The sequence below is a fragment of the Bufo bufo genome, chromosome 2, assembly GCF_905171765.1.
Source record: "Bufo bufo chromosome 2, aBufBuf1.1, whole genome shotgun sequence".
NCBI lineage: Eukaryota > Metazoa > Chordata > Amphibia > Anura > Bufonidae > Bufo > Bufo bufo.
The window spans coordinates 145,863,510-145,888,901 of record NC_053390.1 but is presented as its reverse complement, the minus strand read 5'-3'; the positions used below and the strand labels follow the sequence as shown (position 1 = coordinate 145,888,901).

General features: G+C 39.8%; 1 protein-coding gene and 1 long non-coding RNA gene across 2 annotated transcripts in view; one reads left to right on the top strand and one right to left on the bottom strand.

The window, feature by feature from the left end:
- The window catches only part of LIX1 (limb and CNS expressed 1), a 194,390-nt gene extending 187,509 nt beyond the window's left edge, over positions 1-6,881 (top strand). Inside the window, exon 6 of the mRNA XM_040421573.1 lies at positions 5,214-6,881. Coding sequence (XP_040277507.1) covers positions 5,214-5,498 — 285 coding nt within the window. The 3' untranslated portion in view covers positions 5,499-6,881. The remainder of the gene's footprint in view (positions 1-5,213) is intronic.
- LOC120992537 overlaps positions 1-9,346 on the bottom strand; it is a 29,213-nt gene extending 19,867 nt beyond the window's left edge. Inside the window, exon 1 of the long non-coding RNA XR_005776993.1 lies at positions 8,349-9,346. This is a non-coding gene — a long non-coding RNA (uncharacterized LOC120992537). The remainder of the gene's footprint in view (positions 1-8,348) is intronic.
- Positions 9,347-25,392: the final 16,046 nt, after the last annotated feature.

Genomic DNA, 25,392 nt, shown 5'->3' with positions numbered 1-25,392 from the left:
GCTGCTGATTGGCTTCATGCATGGCATTATGGGTGATCCCGCCTTCCCAGAGTTACTTGCTCCATGTCCTCACACGTGCAGAAGGCATTTTAGGAAAAAATGTGATTCGTTACCACAAAGCATGAGAAAATTTGGATTCGGTGTGAATCAAATTTTTCCTTAAATTTGGATTGAATTCCACTTCGTCAACTTCGATTCGCTCATCTCTAATAGACATGTATTTCTTATAATCTATATAATTCATTATGGTTTTCCAGTTTGTCCTTAAAAAATCTTGGCTGTATGTGATTTTGGCATAAGTTGTCCAGAAAAATGTTCTGGTTGGCAACCCTGTTCCCACTTTTGGCTGCAGATCTCCCACTACTTCCATCCTGCTGTCTCACGGGCACGCTTCCACCCTACTGTCTCATGGGTGTGCTGCCACCTTCTCCCCCTGATGAAGACGATGCCCACTCTTCACCTGGCTCTCACGTGCAATTGGCTACATCATCATCTACATCTGTTTGGTCATCACTTGTGTTACCCTCACCTGTCTCTTACGCATGTTCCTGACCTCTCACAACATGTGCTCCCACCTGACTGTCATCATCAGTAGTTGCATGCCTAGAGGAGTCTGCAGTGGACCTCCTTCAAGTCTATGCTGGCCTGTAACTGCTGACTGTGCTCACAAAGCTTGTCCTTGCTGAAAAGCGGAGCAGAGCCAAAGTCATACATTACTTGGCTAGCAGAAGAGCAGTATATTAAAAAAAAAAGATTTGTTATTACCACTAAGCACTAGGAAATTTGGATATGTGGCAAATCAAATTTTTCCTACACATCGGATCGAATTCCACTTCGGATGCTTTGATGACCTATTCATGACCTATCGCTGTGGTTACTATGGGAAGGGGAGTATCCAGAAGACGAGGCTTTAACGTAGGATCACCCAATGAACCACAGTGCACACTGTAATCAGTCGCCGTTCACACTTCTCGCGTCTCCTCCATCAGACTCCCTGTTCATCCACTCTCTCAAGCAGGTAGAACAGTGATCTTACAAGTATAATAAAATCCTGCTGTTTGGCACACTGTTTGGCAGTACTTCACAATTTGGATTTAATGTTCTACCTACTTGAGACAGTGGATGAAGAGGGAGTCTGGAGGAGACTCAAAGTGTGAATGCAGTGCGCCAGTCCTGCAGGGTGAGCGAATGTGAGGTCATGGTTAATAGGCAGAATGAGCGTTGCTCTTGGTACTCAGTTTTATTTACCCTGGGCAGGCGTACAGCAGTGATGGAGAGGCTGGCACATGAATCCTCTGGGGCACTCTCTGTGTATAGGGACCAGGCCAGGTGGTAGGTGAGGTGCCCTGGGTGTTGGAAGTTTAATGTGCCGGTGGCAAGATCCCTTATAGTTCGTGACGCCAGTTCCGGTAACGGTGGCACACCGGTTTGTTGTATGAATAATTGAGGTACACAAAGTTGTAGTGAACCAGAACTTCTTTTTACTGAACAGTTCAACTATATACAGTCCTCAGTTAGTTCCATAGGTATAATGTTGAATACAGGCAGGCTTCATACAAATGGCAGGCAAAGTCTTTGCAAGATACTTAGAGGGTATAACACTTACAGATCAGGCTGTACTTTCCTCAGATCCTGTCTGGCTTTCACCAAGGCCCGTATGCCCTATTGCTGGCTTTATCCTTGGGTAGGGAAAACTTCCTCTGGTATATATCTTCTTGCTGTAAATATCCTTCTGCCCTTCAGCTTTCTATTTGGCTGGATAAAAGTGGCTCTGCACTGTACTTGGTAAGGTGCTATATATCTTCAGGAGGTAACTTCTTCCCCTGGATTAACTTCTGAGCTTCTCTTGCTCAGGGACCTCAGGCAGGCTAGCCTGAGCTACTTAGCCTCCTGGATTAGACTGAACTAACTCTTTCCTAGCTCCCTCTACAGCTTGGGAGGAGAAATTACACCCCTAACAGGCCTGGTACACAGGAATTAACATGGCATTACACATTACAATGCAATATAAAATACAATAGCAATTTCTCACAGGAGGTGGGGCAACATGACCCTTAGTAGTGCCCACCCTTACGTAGTGGGACACTACATGAACAGCGACTGATTACATTGTGGACTATGGTTCATTGAGTGGTCCTATACCTACTTCATACAGATTTTGCTGCGCTCAGCCTAGACTGTTGAAGGACTTCTTTCTTTGTGCATCATGAGAATGAAGGCACTGCTGTGAAACCTGGCGGTAGGGTCACTGCTATGATTACCAAAGTGCTGTGAGAAGACACTGCTTTTCAGTGTTGTAACATCAAGGCCAAGGAGGACTACTGTGATTGGTTCACAAATCTGGTTCAGTGCATTTTTTTTAAAGAATTCTAGGCATGGGCTATAGGTTCTTGACAAGTAAATCCTGCACGGTTTACTGTGCTATACTTTTTCATACTTGCAAAATGCATCTAGATAAATGAATACATTTGGTCTGTTATATCTTTGAACATAAACTCAAAGCTGCATCTATGTGCTAGTGCTATTAGCATTTATTGAATTTGTAATACTTTACCATCTTTCATTAATTTTGTCAAGTGTCTTGCTGAAAGGAAATGTGTAACCAATGTTAACTTCCAGTTAAAACCAGATAGCGGTACATCTTTTTTTCTAATTTGTTTTTATTTTCTGATTGCAGAATTTTATTATTTCTGAACATGATTATGGGGGCGGCCATCTTGCCTGAGCTGTTCTTAACAGCATTTAGAAAGCATTAAGAAAATTGCTTTATGGCAGCCACCATGGTCCATAAACACAATGGTCAGGAGGGGACCTCATTGACTTTTATGGGACAGTTTTCTAGGCATGCTCTGTGCCCTGTGCAGAGGTCATTGTACAAGGAACGAATAGATAAGCTTTGCCAATCACCTATTGTAAATGGTATTATCTATGATGGGCAGCACAGTTGCTCAGTGGTTAGCACTGGTGTCCTAGGTTCGAATCCAACCAAGGACAACAGTTTGTATGTTCTCCCCATGTTTGCCTGGGTTTCTTCCCACATCCAAAGACATACTGATAGGGAACATATGTTGTGAGCTTGATGCTAATGCCTGTTAAGCGCTGCGGAATATAGTAGCGCTATATAAGTGCATAAAATAAATAAATCTATACCATTACAGGCAGGATTGGAATGAGACAAGCACGAGACTGCAGTAAAGTGATCTGTAGCGACCAAGAAGTGGCACCTTTTATTAGGCTTAGTGGCCAGTGCGAAAGCTGCAGGATTTTATGGTTATTGTTTAAACATAGATATTGACATGGACATTTTTTAAAAATCATCATAAATTCTTGAGGAATATGTTAAACTTAAAAACATAATTTTCTGATGAGACATTCCCTTTAAATGATCGAAGAGCTGAAATACCATTATCAGTATGGACGGAAATAAAAAGTTTATAAGACTTTTTATAGCATTTATAAAAATTTAGGAGGTAACTAACAGGCTGCAATTATACTTTCTATATACGTTAGGCATAGGATTATGTTCTTTTGAGCCAATGTTTGTAATTTGAAATTAAGCTTAATGTAAGCTATTCTATTTATGTGCTTTTTCTTTCAAATAACATGAGTATCACATTTCAGTTTTCTAAGTCGAAATAGAGTGGATTGAATGGACTACATTGTCTTATTTGTGTTGGACTATTGTTTTGCCATCTGCTCCCTGCGTCACAGTATTTTATACCATGTTTTATATGTGTTGGCTCCGTAACATTGCAACCAATTTCAGGTCGAGAAGTAGCCAAACACGCATTTTTAATTAATTACTAAATCTTCAGCTTTCCATTTTTACTCTCATCCTGGATTTATAAAGTAAACTCTTTGCAGCATATCCTGTGTTTCCGTAGCTGAATCACCATTGTTCTGAATCCTTTTAAAAATGTGAAATAAATTCCATGTGTTAAACGGAAGAATGCCGTACACAAACCATGTGCTGGGGAAGGTCCGCTCTCAATTTTCTCTAGTTAAATATGTGACTAAAAATATATTCACCCTTCACTTTGTTTATTAGTGAAGGGTAAGAGTCTAAATTAAGAATTCAGATGTTACAGAAGCCTGTTCCAGGCAGTTTGATCATTATGATGATTTCATCTATACCATATGTATTAAAGAGACAACCCCTTTAAGAATGCAGTTGCTGCGGCAATCAGTCCAGTAACATACAGTAGGTCCCACATCTGACACTCTAACAAACAGCTGGTTTTGTGGTGGAAGCTGCAGCCAGCCAGGGATTTCCTCTTCAGCGGGAATTCATGATATATAATTACTATGTACAGACCTTCATCAGACCATCCAAGATGTCATACTGTGGTCAAAATCTTGTGGCTCCACCTTCAATCCACCATGTGGACTCCACCTGCAAGTAGTAAATTAGTGATTTGTTGGTTTATTAAAGGGATTTTCCAAGGATTTTGTTTTTTACTAATGACCTATCCTCTAGATAGATCATTAGTATCTGATCTGTGGGGTACAACACGCGGGATCTCTGCCGATCAGCTTTTTGAGAAGTCAAACTGTAAGCGCCACAGCCTTCTCCAGCTTTTCCTAGGCCATGTGGCATCACATTCATTGGTCACACTGAAGTGAATGAGGCTAAGCTGCTATACCAAGCACAGCCACTATAAAATCTACAGCGCCGTGCTTGGTGAGCAGAGAGAAGGCTGTGGCACTACTGCCAGGTATTGGGACCCCCAACGATCAGATACTGATGACCTATCCAGAGGATAGGTCATCAGTAGGGATGAGCGAACTTCAAGTTTTGAAGTTCGGGTTCAGGTATATGCTGAATTTTGTTATGGATTTCATTACCACGGACCATAACGCAATACAATGATGGAATGCATAACGGAATGCTTTTAGAGGCATTCCGTCATAATAGAAGTCTATGGCCAGCATAACTGATCCATACAGTTTCTGTTGTGCAGGAGAGGACTCCTGCATAACGGAAACTGGACGGATCCGTTGTGTTGGCTATGGAGTTCTATTATGATGGAATGCATAACCGAATGCCCCCGTTAAACTTGAAGTTCTCTCATCCCTAGATCCCTAATCATCAGTAAAAAAACTAACAAAAAACAAACTCTCAGAAAACCCATTTAATAGACATAAAAATATTTCAAAAATATTATCTCAGTGGTAAATTCTTTAATATATTATCTTTTTTGTTCACTAAACAGGAGGTTATTGCCTACTACTCCCAGTATTCCTTAGATGAGCGAATGAGGAGCCACATGGCCTTAGACTGGATCATGAAGGAAGAAGAGACTCCTGGGACTATATCTCAGGAGCTTCAGCTTGCGCTCAGGGAATTGGAGGAGTCAAGAAAAGCAGGAAGAGAGTTGCGATTCTATAAAGAAAAGAAGGAAATCTTGAGCTTAGCTCTCAGCCACATCTACAGCGACTGCATTACTTCACCTACACATGTTGATCATCTGAACTTTACTCTAAATGGTTATCACTAGCAGATCTCTGGCTTTTAAGTCTGATAACAGAACAGTAAATGGAAACATGGGCTATAAATTCTTGTTGGACCACCCAGGTTCAACAAGGAAACTTTTATAGACATTGTTACTAAGGTGTGTATTTCATAGAGATTTACAACACATCATTTCTTTTTATTGTGGTAAAACTACAAGTTTTTTTGGTAGAAGCTTTCATCTGTGTATTTTGTATATGAGCTCTTTAATTGTACAATAAGTTGATAATATAATCTTAAGCAGTTATGGCCAACCTGATGTTTGCGAGCACCATGCATGGTCCCAGATCCTTTAAATGACCACACAAGACATTGTCTCAAACATGACACGTACTGTATGTGTGACAGATTCTCTTTAAACACAACATGATTTCCTATGTGCAGACCTAACAGTAAAGAGCAAGAGGAGCTGAGTATATATTTGTGGGAAATGCTTCAGTATAACTAGAAATGTATTCACTTAATTTAAATCAGTGCTAATTCTGGGTTTAGGAGTCAAGTGGTTACAGGAATGGCTGTCACCTTCTCCTCACTCACTGCTCTAGATACCTCTTCTTTTGCCCACTCAGTCTGTCCCTTGCCCAAACTCCCCTTCCTTACTTGAAGTAGACCCCTCTTTAACAAGGCCACATATACTCATTACAGCTGCCACCAACACGGGGACTCCTAAGTGTACCACCCACTGGAGTACTAAGATGGCTGCCTTTTGGACTCCTGGACCCACAATGAGCATGGAGTTAAATGAATAAATTACAAGTTATACTGAATCTTTTCCCACAAACTTATATACTGCCCGCAGAAAGGACATCATGTTCAATATGACAGGTTCACTTTAAAAGGCATCTTTTGCTGCTAATTGTAATGAAGCATACACCCGCAAGAGTTAAGAGTATTCCTATCCACAGGATATACCATGCATATCTGATAGATGTGAGTCACACCTGTGGAACCTACACCTATCCCCATTGACTCCCCATACCACTTGGTGACACGGCCACTATGAGTGAAGAGGTGACCACACATGTGCAGATCTCCATTTGCTTCTGTTGTAGTTCTGAAAACATCCTGAGTCCAATATCTGTAGATGTGCCATAAATGTCTAAGATCAGAATACCACTTTAATGGTATTGTTCCACCTTAACAAATAACCTATCCACAAGATGCATCAGACGTGTTTGATCACTGAGGGTTCCAACGCTGGGACCCCACCAATCATTAGGATCAGGGGACCTCCCCCAACCCACATTTAGATGGAGCAATGATGATGCATGTGTACTACTTCATTTAAAGCTTATAGAACTGCTAAAGATAGCTTAGGCTACTTTCACACTAGTGTTTTTGCTGGATCCGGCAGGGTTCAGCAAAAACGCTTCCGTTATGGAAAATACAACCATCTGCATCCGCTATGAACGGATCCAGTTGTATTATCTTTAACATTGCCGATACAGATCCGTCATGAACTCCATTGAAAGTCTATGGGGGACGGATCCATTTTCTATTGTGTCAGAGAAAACGGATCCGTCCCCATTGACTTGCATTGTGGGTCATGATGGATCCATCTTGCTCCGCATCCCAGAATGTAAAGCTCCAGTATGAGAATGGAACGGAATGCATTTTGTAGCATTCTGTTCTGTTCCGTTACGTTTTGTGCCCATTGACAATTAATGGGGACCAAACGGAAGAATATTTTTTTCGGTATTGGGACCCTATGATGGATCTCAATACCGGAAAATATTAATGCTAGTGTGAAAGTAGCCTAAGTGCTGTACTCGCCCATCTACAGCACTCCCATAGAGAATGGAAAGAGTAATAGTGCGCATCTGTGTCTGGCGCCCAGTTCAAACTGGGGACCCCTAGCGATCAAACAGTTTGTCACCTATTCTGTAGATGAGGGTGATAAGTTGTTGTGGTGGGACAACTCCTTTAAGCCTTGTTGATGTATGTTACATTAAAGGCTATGTACACCTTTGGGGACAATTTTTTTATTATTGCATTGTACTCCTTTTAAGCTAAAAATATATATTTTTTTAATTGGTCTTTATTACAAATATGGAACCTTTTTTTCTGTACTGCCTTTCGTTTCTCTAGTAGCACCTAAATTTTCCCTCTTTTCCCACAGCCATCTCACCTGACGGGCTCCTTATCTCTGATCTGACCTTATAAACACTCATTATTGCTCAGTTATTATCTTACTGATAAAAATGTGGTTTAGGCTACTTTCACATCTCTATTGTGAATTTCGGCAGGCTCTTCCGGCAGAGAACAGCCTTCTAGAATCCTCTGCATCCGGCGCTGCTGGATACAAATGGAATACCCACAGGCCCCATTAAGTATAGTGGGGTCAGACGGAGATCCGAACGCTGTTCTGGCAGACAATCGGAGAGTCGGCCGGACACAAACAACTGCATATCGCTGCAGGAACAGCGTGCCGGAGTTTGACATAGGAGGTATGAAACTAGCGTTAAATGAGTGTTCATGACCTCTTAGTAAATTAGAGATAAGGGTTATTAGATCACCATCGCAAATCGAGAGTAAAAAGTACCATTCACACAACTAAACAGTTAACCCTTTGTGACAGAAGGGCGGCTTAATATTTTTAATAAAGACCAATTGAAAACATTTTTTTTTAGCCCAAAAGGAGTAAAATGCAATCATAAACAAATTGCCTCCAAAGGTGTACATAGCCTTTAAAATTAGCAGCAAAGAAATGGTTTACAGCCATGCTATTTATTTTATATGGTTTTAATCTCTTAGGAATTGAATAAGAACAACAAATGTAGTCTCTGTTTCTGTTTCCCAGCCTGTGTCAGCTGTGATCTGATGCATTGGTAGGGACTACTGGTTTTCTTAGCACTAGATACAATAAATGCTTTAAATGGGTCGTTCAAGTTATTTTTATGTCATCAATATCAGATTGTATGGGGTCCAACACCTGGGACCCTCGCTGATCAGCTGGTTAAAGAGAAGGTGCACACCGTATCAGCGCTGCCTCCTCTTCATTGTTTGCCTGCTCACCGTCGCAACAGCTTAGGTGTAATTACACTACACGTGCTCACGGCTGCTGAGTTGGGTTGCGACTTTGAGCAGGTAAATAATGAAGAGGAGGCAGCGCTGGCACAGAGTGCGCCTTCTCTTCAACCAGCTTATTGACGGGGGTGCTGGGGGTCAGATCCCTGCCCATCTGATATTGATGACCTATCCTGAGGATAGGTCATCAATAAAAATAACTTGGACAACCCCTTTAGTCCTCATAATCTCTAGGATTAACAGTCACATTACAGTATCATACGATGATGTTTAAATGGTTCATCTCCAGCAAATTTAGAAGAAGTGTAACATCAAACTAGCTGTTTTTTAAATTTGATGTCAAGGAAATGTCATAAAATATTTATTGAAGGGGAAAATGTCATAAATGCCCTTATTTATACTGCAAACTATCCAAAATTCCAATGACCGTGAATAATTCTGTCACTCCGATTGTTTCCATGCAACACTAGCATTACTTACAGGGACGCTACACCTGACATTGAATGAGAGAAAACAGAAACGATGCATCTAATTTCTCACTCAGCAAGATCCTGAATCGACAGAAACCTAGATAAAGATAGCGTCATAAGCTGCCCCTACACTTTCCTTAGTTTGGCTGACAGCTATCTATCCCTCCTGTCTATCCCATGTAAAGTCACACGCTGACTGAGGGTGTATGTGTTTTCCATGAGGAGAGGGGAATAAACTGTTGCCAAACCTGCCTGGCAGCAGTTTATCTTCTGTAGGAACAAAGAACCTGACCTGCTGAAATCCAACATGGCCAACTCTTATTTTCCCCAACATCTACCATTGGGATAGAGGTGGGACACCCCCATACATGGAATTTTCAAATTCAGCCAACTCTCATCTAATGTCTATGGGACCTTTAATTTTTCTGAGGCACCATTGCAAACTGCAATTGTAAAGGTTTGCTGGTATTTTTTTTTTTTACTTCTACTTTTATTTTGTAATGTATTTTTCAAGTGTTCTTTCCCCTTTGAGCAGACTAGGAGTACTAGGGCGAAATTTATTAAGAGTGGGAGGCCTCTTAATACATTCAGTGCACCTTCTGGCAGTATGTGCGGCAGAAAGGCAAACCTACTCTCATTATGTGCTGGCATAGATGTGTGCTATAATTTATGCCAGTTTCTGGCATTAATTATCGTACATTTGTTGTGCATGGGAGGTGTGGTGAGAGTGGCGTAAAATTGAAATAAGTTGTACATTTTTGCGCATATGCTGCTTGCACAAAAATGTGTTCATTTTGTATGCCAGAAAACTGGTATATAGACTTTGACGCATTCTCCCCGTGGTCTTAAATGCTCTTGGAATTTAAAGTTTTCTGTAGTTTTCCAAATACCTTTTTCTTCTTCCATGGATACATAAAGGGATCTACTATACATTACATGACACCAGTATGTGCTGCAGATTCACCACTGGGCCCCTGTAAGAGTCATCAACACAATATGGTTCATTTGTAAAATTGTGTGTATAAATGTTGTTGTTTTTTTACCTTTTCCTCTACTTTGTTTTCCCGTGTAGAATTCTGGCTAGTACTTCAAAACCGCTAACAACCTGCAAAAAAAAAAAAAAAAGTCAAGAAGAAATGTAATATTAGTAATTGTGTGGCTGCATGGTCCAGTAGCTCATTTGTCAAATGTCACAAAGCCTGGCTGCTCTGGACAGAGCAGCCACATGACATGACCCATTGTCACTGCATAGTTTAAACTAAAGAAAAAGCATGAATCGCCTATCCACAAACCATGCATTGATCTTTTCCTTCTCAACATGCTTAGTAAACTGTACATGCGGCAATAAGAATACTTTTTGATCAAAATACACAAGCCCACTCACCACATCACTGTGGCCTCTTTCAAGTGGATCCCTACACTAAATGTTACTGTGGCTTAGTCGTCGCACTGGAGTGCAGGGGACCAACATGCAGTATTGACAGTAATTATATAGCAAATTTAGTTTTCCTTCAAGATGGCATTTTTATTGTTTTAACAGGGTTACAAATCTAATGCTATTACCAGAATTAGGGAGGGGGGATGCTTGGTGAGCTCTGCATCCAAAGTGCAGTGGTCCACCAAATAATATGGTAACTTGATGGTCAATTCACCTCTTAGAAAGAATATCCCCATCCACGAGCGTGGCAGACCATGCGACAGCTATGGGGCCCAGGGCAAGAGGTGGCCTAGTCTTAGTTGGGATTATCTCCTCTTCTACTGGAGGTGAAAACTTGGTCAGGACTCTACACTCTAAAGGAACAACTTTTAGCAAATGAGGCAGTGAAGAAATGGCCCAAGGGTCATTGAAAAGGGTCCAGGCAGAAACCCTTCTGTCCAGTGGGGGGGGGCGCCTGGTTTTATCTTTGCTTTGGGGCCCTTGCGTCTTTATGTACGCCACTGTCCCCATCCTCTCTTAAACCGAAGAGTCATTATCTTCTCACAGAATAATCATTTGGCTTACAGCTACTGGCCTTGATTCATCCATTACAATGCACAAAATCTCATTGATATGACCTGCTTTATAATTAAAATTTAGGTCTGTTGAATGGGTAGAAAACAAAGAAACAGTACCATATTTTACAATGTACCGTTAGCCCGAGTCCTTACACTTATGGCAATATTTGTATAGTTTTTGACTTCCAGGGCTGAAATAAGAGCTGATATAATTATGAAGTAGATAAAATCCTATAAAGAGATCTGCTGTGTCTCATTAATGAGAATAATTCCTTAGTAGAAGTTTATTTTTGACTACTTGTGTTTTAATTCTTTAAATCTCTTCATTGGTGGAGATGATGCTGAGCCCATGGATAAATAAACAGCTTTAGGAAAACTAGAAAATCTACCTGCTCTTGTAACTGTATTAACAGCCATGTATAATTCCACCCATGTCTCAGTTTTAAAGGCTATGAACACCTATGACGGCATATTTTTAATCATTGCATTTTACTCGTTTTGTGGGGAATTTTTTTTTTTCAGTTGGTATTTAATACTAATTTTCAACATGTTTTGTTCTACATCCTTTATTTTCAGTGCAGCTGCAAACTATCTTGCTTTTTCTGACAGCTGGATGTGTAGCCCTTATCTCTGAACTCCTGACAACTCATAAGAATATGGCTTAAATGAGTGTTTATGAGCTGTCAGAAGTTCAGAGATGAGGGCTACACATCCAACCATCAGAGAGGCTCCTTGACAGATTCACTGTCAAACAAGATAATCTGCAGATACACGGAAAATAAAGGCTGTAGAACAAAAATGGTTGAACATTTTTAATGCAGACCAAATGAAAAAATGTTTTTTAACCCAACATGAGTAAAATCTAATGGTACAATTGTCTTTGAGGGTGTTCTAGCCATTAAGATCATTTAACCTGTAGCTAATTTGCTTTTAGTGGCCTTGCACTTATTTGCTGATTCTTTAGAAAAGTGAACAGTTTTTGCACTTAGTATTTTGCACTTTTTTTCTGACTTTATAACTTGCTAAACTTTTGAAGTTTTTGTATGTGAACTTTCATGAAAATAATTTATTACAAGACGGTAGCTTGTGCCATCTTTATAAACGTCCATTGATAAAATTAGAATAAATGCATATTCAATAGTTCCAGTATATTCCCCCCCCATTTTTTTCAAAATTTTTATTTTTTTTGTGTGACCAATAATTGTTATTCATGAGGTAAGATTGCTTTTCTACACATTGACATCTTCAGGCTAGAAGATGTACCATCCAAATGAAAAAGTTTTTCTGTACTCTAGCCTGGGAAACAGTGTACACAGGTTTTCATTCACCATCTTTAAAAAAATATATACAAAAAATATGTCCCACAAGTGTCTCCAGGCACGCTATCCTTTAATCTCTAATCATCTTATACGATTTTCGATGCTGTTGTCTCATCCACTGTACAGCGGTGCATATAGATCTTTAATGCTACAAGTTCTACATCAAACGGTAAATGGAGAAAAGAAAGATGGTGCAGTGAAGTACCATATTTTTTGCCCCATAAGACACACTCCCCTCCCCCCCAAAGTGGGGAAAGAATGCCCCTGCGTCTTATGGGGCGAATACTAATGAAGCGCTTCCATTATGGAAGCGCTCATTAGTACTGGAGGACTGGGAAACAATGAAGGCCCTGTACTCACCGCTTCTTGGTCCTCGGCTGTTGGCTGTGCAGGGCTGCGCAAAGCGTGAGGGCGCTCTGTGACCTCACGCTGTGCGCGACGGATCACAGAGCACAGCCAACAGCAGGATGAAGAGGATCGCGATGGTGAGGAGCAGTGGTGTCCAGGAGCAGGAGAGGTAAGTGTTTTTTTTTGTGCTGATGGCTGTCATGAGGGCTGATGGCTGACATGATGTCTGATAGATGGCTGATGGTTGGGGGGTTGATTTAAGGCATTGGGGGTCTGATCTGAGGTCTAATTGACATTGGGGTCTGAATGGGGCTGTAAGCTGAAGTCTGATTACTGTTCTGACCTGAGGTGTAATGGAAAATATTTTTTTCTCATTGTCCTCCTCTAAAACCTAGGTGTGTCTTATGGGCTGGTGCGTCTCATAGGGCAAAAAATATGGTAATCTTTATATACTGACATGGGAGTTAGTAAAACAAGCTAATCAACTAAAATCACACCTAGGCTAAATCTTCATGCCCGACCCTGGGTTTCACCTATGTAGCGCCTTCCTCCGGGACATATTTATTTTCTCTATTTACTCTTTGATGTAGAACTAGAGATATACTACTAGAAATATCTATATGTGCCCACTTGTAGGACATATTTTTACTATATTATTTTAAAGGTGGTGTCTATACTGACATTTCTCAGTGTACAAAACTAAAGAGATGACCAGAGAGTGGTGGATTGGTATTAGGGATTTTTCTCTGTATCGACAGACATAATAGTGCTAAGAAAGATTGGGGTTAATTTAGAAGTGGTAGTACAGTAAGTACAATAAGTGTAAAATCAATACATTGTCAAAGAATGACAAAAAAATATAACATTTTTGTAAAACAAAACAATTTCAACTTGAAAAAAATATTTGAAATTGCATAACTCTTTTTAGAATCTAAAATGGTAATTCTACAATTGTGCACATAGTACGTTAATAAAGGATTTACATAAAACAAAATGTTATGATTGTGTTGCAATGAGTGGATATGGAACCACCATGTCAACCAACCTGTTTGACTTTGGACTAAACCTAAAGGCATTATCCTGGTATTCCCCTTATACAGAGATCTGGATTTCGCTGCAGGGGAGCCACCAGGCCAAGCCACCTGGGGTAGTCCTGGTGAGGTTGACAGCTGACCCATGGGGGTCAGAGACACTGGTGTAGGGCACCGAGGGATCAGGCAAAACTCATAGTAAGGTGAGGGCAAGCAGTGTTTGTGTAAATGTGTGAAATAAGTCTGAGATCAGGGTAGGCAGCAAAGTGTGAATATGCTAATCAGGCACAGGGCAGGCAGTGGACAGTTATATATATATATATATATATATATACATACAGTACAGAGCAAAAGTTTGGACACACCTTCTCATTCAAAGAGTTTTCTTTATTTTCATGACTATGAAAATTGTAGATTCACACTGAAGGCATCAAAACTATGAATTAACACATGTGGAATTATATACATAACAAACAAGTGTGAAACAACAGAAAATATGTCATATTCTAGGTTCTTCAAAGTAGCCACCTTTTGCTTTGATTACTGCTTTGCACACTCTTGGCATTCTCTTGATGAGCTTCAAGAGGTAGTCCCCTGAAATGGTTTTCACTTCACAGGTGTGCCCTGTCAGGTTTAATAAGTGGGATTTCTTGCCTTATAAATGGGGTTGGGACCATCAGTTGCGTTGAGGAGAAGTCAGGTGGATACACAGCTGATAGTCCTACTGAATAGACTGTTAGAATTTGTTTTATGGCAAGAAAAAAGCAGCTAAGTAAAGAAAAACGAGTGGCCATCATTACTTTAAGAAATTAAGGTCAGTCAGTCAGCCGAAAAATTGGGAAAACTTTGAAAGTAAGGGCTATTTGACCATGAAGGAGAGTGATGGGGTGCTGCGCCAGATGACCTGGCCTCCACAGTCACCGGACCTGAACCCAATCGAGATGGTTTGGGGTGAGCTGGACCGCAGAGTGAAGGCAAAAGGGCCAACAAGTGCTAAGCATCTCTGGGAACTCCTTCAAGACTGTTGGAAGACCATTTCAGGTGACTACCTCTTGAAGCTCATCAAGAGAATGCCAAGAGTGTGCAAAGCAGTAATCAAAGCAAAAGGTGGCTACTTTGAAGAACCTAGAATATGACATACAGTCAGGTCCATAAATATTGGGACATCGTTACATTTTCTAACATTGTTGGCGCTATACACCACCACAATGGATTTGAAATGAAACGAACAAGATGTGCTTTAACTGCAGACTGTCAGCTTTAATTTGAGGGTATTTACATCCAAATCAGGAGAACGGTATAGGAATTAAAGCAGTTTGCATATGTGCCTCCCACTTGTTAAGGGGCCAAAAGTAATGGGACAATTGGCTTCTCAGCTGTTCCATGGCCAGGTGTGTTGTTGCCTTATTATCCCAATTACAATGAGCAGATAAAAGGTCCAGAGTTCATTTCAAGTGTGTTATTTGCATTTGGAATCTGTTGCTGTCAACTCTCAAGATGAGATCCAAAGAGCTGTCACTATCAGTGAAGCAAGCCATCATTAGACTGAAAAAACACAACTAACCCATCAGAGAGATAGCAAAAACATTAGGCGTGGCCAAAACAACTGTTTGGAACATTCTTAAAAAGAAGGAACGCATCGGTGAGCTCAGCAACACCAAAAGACCCGGAAGACCACGGAAAACAACTGTGGTGAATGACCAAAGAATTCTTTCCCTGGTGAAGAAAACACCCTTCACAAAAGTTGGCCAGATCAAGAACACTCTCCAGGAGGTAGGTGTATGTGTGTCAAAGTCAACAATCAAGAGAAGACTTCACCAGAGAGAATACAGAGGGTTCACCACAAGATGTAAACCATTGGTGAGCCTCAAAAACAGGAAGGCCAGATTAGAGTTTGACAAATGACATCTAAAAAAGCCTTCACAGTTCTGGAACAACATCCTATGGACAGATGAGACCAAGATCAACTTGTACCAGAGTGATGGAAAGAGAAGAGTATGGAGAAGGAAAGGAACTGCTCATGATCCTAAGCATACCACCTCATCAGTGAAGCATGGTGGTGGTAGTGTCATGGCGTGGGCATGTATGGCTGCCAATGGAACTGGTTCTCATGTATTTATTGATGATGTGACTGCTGACAAAAGCAGCAGGATGAATTCTGAAGTGTTTCGGGTAATATTATCTGCTCATAATCAGCCAAATGCTTCAGAACTCATTGGATGGCGCTTCACAGTGCAGATGGACAATGACCCAAAGCATACTGCAAAAGCAACCAAAGAGTTTTTTAAGGTAAAGAAGTGGAATGTTATGCAATGGCCAAGTCAATCACCTCACCTGAATCCGATTGAGCATGCATTTCACTTGCTGAAGACAAAACTGAAGGGAAAATGCCTCACGAACAAGCAGGAACTGAAAACAGTTGCAGTAGAGGCCCGGCAGAGCATCACCAGGGATGAAACCCAGCGTCCGGTGATGTCTATGCGTTCCAGACTTCAGGCTGTAATTGACTGCAAAGGATTTGCAACCAAGCATTAAAAAGTGAAAGTTTGATTTATGATTATTATTCTGTCCCATTACTTTTGGTCCCTTAACAAGTGGGAGGTATATATGCAAACTGTTGTAATTCCTACACCGTTCACCTGATTTGGATGTAAATACCCTCAAATTAAAGCTGACAGTCTGCAGTTAAAGCACATCTTGTTTGTTTCATTTCAAATCCATTGTGGTAGTGTATAGAGCCAAAAATGTTAGAATTGTGGCAATGTGCCAATATTTATGGACCTGACTATATTTTCAGTTGTTTCACACTTGTTTGTTATGTATATAATTCCACATGTGTTAATTCATAGTTTTGATGCCTTCATAGTCATGAAAATAAAGAAAACTCTTTGAATGAGAAGGTGTGTCCAAACTTTTGGTCTGTACTGTGTATAGCAGAAGCTGATTAAAAACAGCCTAGCATTTGCACACAGAGCCAAAGAATGGTTTAACCCTTGCAGTACTGCAGAATGAGGTGAAGTTCAATGAAGAATATCCACAATAAACACCCGGGACACTGGCTCCAAGTGCTGGAACTATGACAGAAACAGGGTTAGTGAAGTGGCACCCGTGCCTGCCTTAAGTAGTAGGGGAGCAGTGGGCACAAGCCACTGATGTAACAGACAGGTTTGCAGTTGCATTTTAACCTGTTTTGGATGTAATATACATAATACAATGGTAGAATATAATATAACCACAGTATCCAAATCAATAATGCACAGGCAGTCTACTACAAGGCATCATGCATCACACCAAAAAAGAAGAAAGATAACCGCTTGTGCCAAAAATAACAAGATCACATTTACCTATAATACTGATGGCAAACATCAAAATGTCCAACACTTCTACTCCACAATATGTAGGAAAAGGGACACTAATGAAAAAATCATATGGCAAATGTAAAAAATACCATCTTTATTGAATAGATAAATACCACATCAATTAAAAACTGCATTAAATATAAATCTCTAAATCCCCCACAGCAGACATCATATATGTAAACTCTAAGAGGTCAAAATAAAATGATTGGAAACTCACAGGTAGTGAAACATCAGTCTTTACTTGATACTCCAAATCGATTATAGTAAAAATAAAGGGGCACATTTATTAAGACTGGTGTTTTACACACCGGTCATAATAAACCCTATACCTGGTGGTGGATCTGGCCTCTACATAACTTTGGCGGATCCTACATCCTAGCTGTCTTACATTTAGACAATTTTCTACGCCCAAAACAGATGTTGCAATGTGCTCCAGAAATACGCCTAATTTAGGTGTATTTCTGTTTAATAAATGACCTCCAATGTGTATATACTACATAGTATACCATTCATAGTAATCAAGGCTCGAAGAATACACATAATGGGCCAAGAAGGGAACAGGAGGGGTCAGGCATCCACCCAGGCAAGCATTTTGGCTGGGGGTGGCACTGCTCATTATCCAAACCTAATTTAACTAGCACACCATCCAATGGGGTGGACACTGGACTCCTCCTGTTCCCTTCTTAGCCTATTATGGTTATGCAGTCTTGATTACTAGGTTTTCAGTTTATGTTTACTATGAATGATTTGGCGCATCGAGTATAGACAGCTGTTTCACTACCTGTGAATTTCCAATCATTGTACTTTGATCTCGTGGGTATAACATATGTGATATCTATGGTGGTGGAGGGTCTGGGTCCTATTTTTTGAGATTGATTTTTAATCCAGTTTTTTTTTAAATAAATGCAGTATTTATGTATTCAATAAAGTTGGCTTTTTTTTCATTTATTTTTTGTCGTTTATGTCCTTTATATTTTAGTAAGCAGTAGACTGCTCTGAAACTGTATATTACATGACTGTGCATGCATACTGTGTACTTTCATTTTAGAAAACATTGCACTTACTGGATGGATGTGTTAAGAAGTTGTTCGTTTTCTTAGTGTTAGAATACGATGAAATCAAATTAAACTTTTGTGTTCATTTTCCAAGTTAGGCTACTTTCACACTAGCGGCAGCCTTCTCCAGCAGGCTGTCCGGCGGGTGAACAGCCTGCCGGATCCGTGCTGTCGCTAGTGCACTCGTGCCGCTCCGGACCCATTTTATTCCAGCCGCCAAGAGGCGGCTGGAATAAAACTGCATCATGTATAGATTTAGATTTTTTTGTAGTATATATGTAATTTTATTAAGTTACATTGGTTGGTTACCGTGACACTTGAAATCATAGTATAGTCAAGAAAATATGGAACATTTACACAACACAAACATCTACAGTAGCAGTTTACACTCTAAATGCTGTTGGAATTATTTTGGTCTTTTTGTGTACTTTTGTAATACAAGATGATGTATTTTTTGTTACTTTGCTCTAAATGACAGTTTAGTTGATCAAATAAAAATGTACAGTCAATTTGATAACATTCCGTGTTTTTTTGCTATATTTTCCATTGCATATTAAAGGGGTTGTCTGCATAGGGTAACAATGTACATATGGCATATTAGGGCAAATAAAATAAAAAGTTTGGGATTTAAGCAAGGACATAGAGATGCAACAATAAGCAACTCCCATTTTAGAGATTGTATACATGGTGTTACCGCCTGATCTTTGTTCACCAATTACTTTTTGTGAAATATTACATTTTAGCAGATTGTCAGGGAAGGGGTTGCATTTAGAGAAGAGGTGCCACTGGTGGAAAAAAAAAATGGGTACCATCTGCACATGCACAGGTCTAAACATTTGAAATTCAGTAAGATGTGATTCAATGGAGGATTCATGATAAATGTTGGGTCACAATCTGCTCCAGGATCCTGGGTGAGTGAGTTTGGCTTCAAATATCTAGAAAATGGCCTCAATTATTAAATAAAGTTATATTAGAAAGGACCATATACAGGTGAAATTCGAAAAATTAGAATATCGTGCAAAGTTCATTTATTTCATTAGTGCAACTTAAAAGGTGAAACTAATAAATCAGATAGACTCATTACATGCAAAACGAGATATTTCAAGCCCTTATTTATTATAATTTGGATGATTATGGCTTACAGCTTATGAAAACCCCAAAGTCACAATCTCGGGTACCCTATGGATTAATTAGCTGACTAGAGTGTGACAATTTGAGCCTAGAATATCGAACCTATTCACAATATTCAAATTTTAAGTTGCATTACTGAAATAAATTAACTTTTGCACAATATTCCAATTTTTCGAGTTTCACCTGTAAAGCACATTACTATTGACTAGTGTTGATCGAGCATGCTCGGCTGAACACCAGTTCGGCTCGAGCATCGCTATGCTCAGCACATTGCGGAGTTCAGCTGAATACCACGTGTGCTCGAGCACGATGCTTGAGTCAGTGTATTTAAATGTAATTTAGCATCTATTTCTGAAAAGATGCTACATTAGAGGCAAGGACCTTATCCTCTTAGCTATCCTGGCAGAAACATTTCAGAAACATATATATATATATATATATATATATATAAAGAAGAAAAAAAGGGGATGGCAGCACCGTCACAATGAAAATTAGAAAAAAGGGTGCACAGGCCCAGTGTGGATAAAAGCCAATCCAACGAAATATAGAAGATGAAAAAGGGCAGCACTCCACTGGATAAAAATAAAACAAACTTTATTTACCCATAAGGCTTATGGGTAAATAAAGTTTGTTTTATTTTTATCCAGTGGAGTGCTGCCCTTTTTCATCTTCTATATATATATATATATATATATATATATATATATATAAAAACGAAGAAAGGACAGCACTCCAAGTATAAAAGTAGTGGTCTTTAATCACCCATGCAGGTCTTTTGTTCATCTGGGGTAAGCAGCAATATCCCTGGACATAGCACCCATACTGTTTGTCTCCAGTGCCGCCATTACCTTTCCTTTTTTTTTTTATATATATATATATATATATATATATATATATATATGTTTTTAGTTTTTAGCCATAATATATTTACATATATTATTATATATTAAAATATATAATATATGTAAATATATTATGGCTAAAAACATCAGTAGTAGTTTCCCACATATTATGCATTCATACAGTCAGGTCCATAAATATTGGGATATCAACACAATTCTAACATTTATGGCTCTATACACCACCACAATGGATTTGAAATGAAACAAACAAGATGTGCTTTAACTGCAGACTGTCAGCTTTAATTTGAGGGTATTTACATTCAAATCAGGTGAACGGTGTAGGAATTACAACAGTTTGCATATGTGTCTCTCACTTGTTAAACCAAAAGTAATGGGACAATTGCCTTCTCAGCTGTTCCATGGCCAGCTGTGTGTTATTACCTTATTATCCCAAATACAATGAGCAGATAAAAGGTCCAGAGTTCATTTCAAGTGTGCTATTTGCATTTGGAATCTGTTGCTGTCAACTCTCAAGATGAGATCCAAAGAACTGCCACTATCCATGGAGCAAGCCATCATTAGGCTGAAAAAAAACAAAACAAGAGACATGGTTTAATGAAAGAAATGACTGGGACATAACCATACTAGGGTACTCTTTATACAGAAGAGACAGAGAAGGCAAGAAAGGAGGAGGAGTGGCTCTGTATGTGAAAGATAGCATTAAATCTAACCTAATACAAGTTGGTGAGGCCAACATAGAGTCAGTTTGGGTTACGTTGCAGTTTGCTAACCATGCAGTAACTCGTGTAGGTGTGATATATAGACCACCTGGTCAAGTTAAAGAACTAGATGATCTACTAGTTGAAGAAATAGCTAAAATGACAATGAAAGGAGAAGTTATCATTATGGGAGATTTCAATCTTCCAGATATAAACTGGAAAACCAAAATAGCAAGTTCTACCAGGAGTACAGATATTCTAAATACCCTACTGGGGTTATCTCTACAACAAGTGGTTGAGGAGCCAACCCGGAGGGAGGCAATTTTGGATTTGGTATTCACAAATGGGGATTCGGTATATGATGTCATTGTAGGCGAAACCTTGGGATCTAGTGATCACCAGTCAGTGTGGTTTAATATAAGAACTGTGAAAGAGTCCCACCACACAAAAACAAAAGTTTTAGATTTTAGAAAAACAGACTTTTCAAAAATGAAATTAGTCATAAATGAGTCCTTATCAGACTAGAACGGATTACATGGAGTCCAGGAGGAATGGGACTACTTAAAAGGTGCATTATTGAAGGCAACAGAAAATTGCATTAGACTTGTCAGTAAAAGCAAAAAAAGGAAGAGACCACTGTGGTACTTAGCAGAAGTGGCCCAAATCATTAAAAATAAAAAGCTAGCATTTTGTAATTATAAAAAAACCCAGAGCAATGAAGATAAGGAAATCTACAAGATTAGGCAGAGAGAGGCCAAGCAAGTTATAAGAACTTCTAAAGCGCAGGCAGAAGAAAAACTAGCTCAGTCTATGAAAAAAGGGGATAAGACATTCTTCAGATATATAAATGAAAAAAGGAAATTAAAACAAGGAATAACTAAATTAAAAACAAAGGACGGAAGGTATGTAGAAGAGAATAAAGGGCTAGCCGACTGCCTTAATGAATACTTCTGTTCAGTTTTTACAAAAGAAAAAGGAGAAGGACCTCCACTAGAAAGGATGACTAATAAATCATTTGATGCATGTATCTTTACAGAGGAAGATGTTCTAAGTTTGCTGTCTAAGGTGAAGACAAATAAGTCACAGGGGCCTGATGAGATACACCCAAAATTATTAAAAGAGCTTAGTGGTGAGCTGGCAAAACCGCTAACAGATTTATTTAACCAATCATTAGTAACAGGAGTCGTCCCGGAAGATTGGAAATTGGCAAATGTCGTGCCCATTCACAAGAAAGGTAGTAGGGAGGAATCGAGCAACTATAGACCAGTGAGTCTGACATCAATAGTAGGCAAATTAATGGAAACCCTATTAAAGGATAGGATTGTGGAACATCTAAAATCCCATGGATTGCAAGATGAAAAACAACATGGGTTTACTTCAGGGAGATCATGTCAAACAAATCTTTTAGATTTTTTTGACTGGGTGACTAAAATAATAGACGGTGGAGGTGCAGTAGACATCGCATATCTAGATTTTAGTAAGGCTTTTGACACTGTCCCACATAGAAGACTTATCAATAAACTGCAGTCATTGAGCATGGACTCCCATATTGTTGAGTGGATTAGGCAGTGGCTGAGTGACAGACAACAGAGGGTTGTAGTCAATGGAGAACATTCAAAACAAGGTCATGTTACCAGTGGGGTTCCACAGGGATCTGTACTGGGACCAATTTTGTTTAATATCTTCATAAGTGATATTGCAAAAGGCCTCGATGGGAAGGTTTGACTTTTGGCTGATGACACAAAGATATGTAACAGGGTTGATGTTCCTGGAGGGAAACGCCAAATGGAAAATTTAGGAAAACTAGAAGAATGGTCAGAACTCTGGCAACTGAAATTTAATGTGGATAAGTGCAAGATAATGCACCTGGGGCGTAAAAACCCAAGGGCAGAATATAGAATATTTGACACAGTCCTGACCTCAGTATCTGAGGAAAGGGATTTAGGAGTAATTATTTCAGAAGACTTAAAGGTGGGAAGACAATGTAATAGGGCAGCACGAAATGCCAGCAGAATGCTTGGATGTATAGGGAGAGGTATAAGCAGTAGAAAGAGTGAAGTGCTTATGCCGCTGTACAGAACACTGGTGAGACCTCACTTGGAGTATTGTGCGCAGTACTGGAGGCCATATCTCCAGAAGGATATAGATACTCTAGAGAGAGTTCAGAGAAGAGCTACTAAACTAGTACATGGATTGCAGGATAAAACTTACCAGGAAAGGTTAAAGGACCTTAACATGTATAGCTTGGAAGAAAGAAGAGACAGAGGGGATATGATAGAAACTTTTAAATACATAAAGGGAATCAACTCGGTAAAGGAGGAGAGCATATTTAAAAGAAGAAAAACTACCACAAGAGGACACAGTTTTAAATTAGAGGGGCAAAGGTTTAAAAAGTAATATAAGGAAGTATTACTTTACTGAGAGAGTAGTGGATGCATGGAATAGCCTTCCTGCAGAAGTGGTAGCTGCAAATACAGTGAAGGGGTTTAAGCGTGCATGGGATAGGCATATGGCTATCCTTCATATAAGATAGGGCCAGAGGCTATCCATAGTATTCAGATATATTGGGCAGACTAGATGGGCCAAATGGTTCTTATCTGCCGACACATTCTATGTTTCTATGTTTCTATGAACGCACCGGTGAGCTCAGCAACACCAAAAGACCCAGAAGACCACGGAAAACAACTGTGCTGGATGACCGAAGAATTCTTTCCCTGGTGAAGAAAACACCCTTCACAACAGTTGGCCAGATCAAGAACACTCTCCAGGAGGTAGGTGTATGTATGTCAAAGTCAACAATCAAGAGAAGACTTCACCAGAGTGAATACAGAGGGTTTACCACAAGATGTAAGTGTTGGTGAGCCTCAAAAACAGGAAGGCCAGATTAGAGTTTGCCAAACGACATCTAAAAAAGCCTTCACAGTTCTGGAACAACATCCTATGGACTGATGAGACCAAGATCAACTTGTACCAGAGTGATGGGAAGAGAAGAGTATGGAGAAGGAAAGGAACTGCTCATGATTCTAAGCATACCACCTCATTAGTGAAGCATGGTGGTGGTAGTGTCATGGCGTGGGCATGTATGGCTGACAATGGAACTGGTTCTCTTGTATTTATTGATGATGTGACTGCTGACAAAAGCAGCAGGATGAATTCTGAAGTGTTTCGGGCAATATTATCTGCTCATATTCAGCCAAATGCTTCAGAACTCATTGGACGGCACTTCACAGGGCAGATGGACAATGACCCAAAGCATACTGCAAAAGCAACCAAAGAGTTTTTTTAAGGGAAAGAAGTGGAATTTTGTGCAATCGCCAAGTCAATCACCTGACCTGAATCTGATTGAGCATACATTTCACTTGCTGAAGACAAAACTGAAGGGAAAATGCCCCAAGAACAAGCAGGAACTGAAGACAGTTGCAGTAGAGGCCTGGCAGAGCATCACCAGGGATGAAACCCAGTGTCTGGTGATCTCTATGCGTTCCAGACACCAGGCTGTAATTGACTGCAAAGGATTTGCAACCAAGCATTAAAAAGTGAAAGTTTGATTTATGATTATTATTCTGTCCCATTACTTTTGGTCCCTTAACAAGTGGGAGGCACATATGCAAACTGTTGTAATTTCTACACCGTTCACCTGGTTTGGATGTAAATACCCTCAAATTAAAGCTGACAGTCTGCAGTTACAGCACATCTTGTCCGTTTCATTTCAAATCAATTGTGGTGGTGTATAGAGCCAAAAATGTTAGAATTGTGTCATTGTCAGAATATTTGTGGACCTGACTGTATACAATGGATATAAAAAGTCTACACACCCCTGTTAAAATGTCAGGTTTCTGTGATGTAAAAATATGTAACAAAGATAAATCATTTCAGAACTTTTTCCACCTTTAATGTGACCTATAAACTGTACAACTCAATTGATAAACAAACTGAAATCTTTTAGGTAGAGGGAAGAAAAAATATAAAAATAAAATAATATGGTTGCATAAGTGTGCACAACCTTAAACTAATACTTTGTTGAAGCACCTTTTGATTTTATTACAGCACTCAGTCTTTTTGGGTATGAGTGTCATGACCCGGGTTGTATTCGAACCTGGATCTTCCTGGTCTCCTAAACCATAGCCTTACCTGTTGTGCTACAGAAGAGATCTAGACTTTGGGAATGTCCTTACTGTGTTCAACACTACATCATACTCTCTAGCTCCACCTGCTGCCAGCTGTGGACAATTCTCAATCTGGACAGCCTTTAAATAGGAAGTGAGGACATCACTCAGTGCCCGTTTATTGGGATTTCTTCCCTGGGTGTTTTGACTTCAGTGATCTTCCTTGTATTGAACTCCTGCCTGATATCCCGACTATTCTACAGCCTGCTGATTTTGTACCTTGCCGCCAGATCGTGAATGACCTTAGCCTGCCTGACTCTTCTCCGGATTTTGATTGTGAACTATTTGCCTGACGACGCTTTGCCTGGATCTCAAGCACGCTACTTCCACTTCGGACACTACCTTTTGCAGGTACCTTACATAATAAACGGGCCACAATGGCAGTGGACCCTGCTGAGATTGTTAAGGCGATTACACG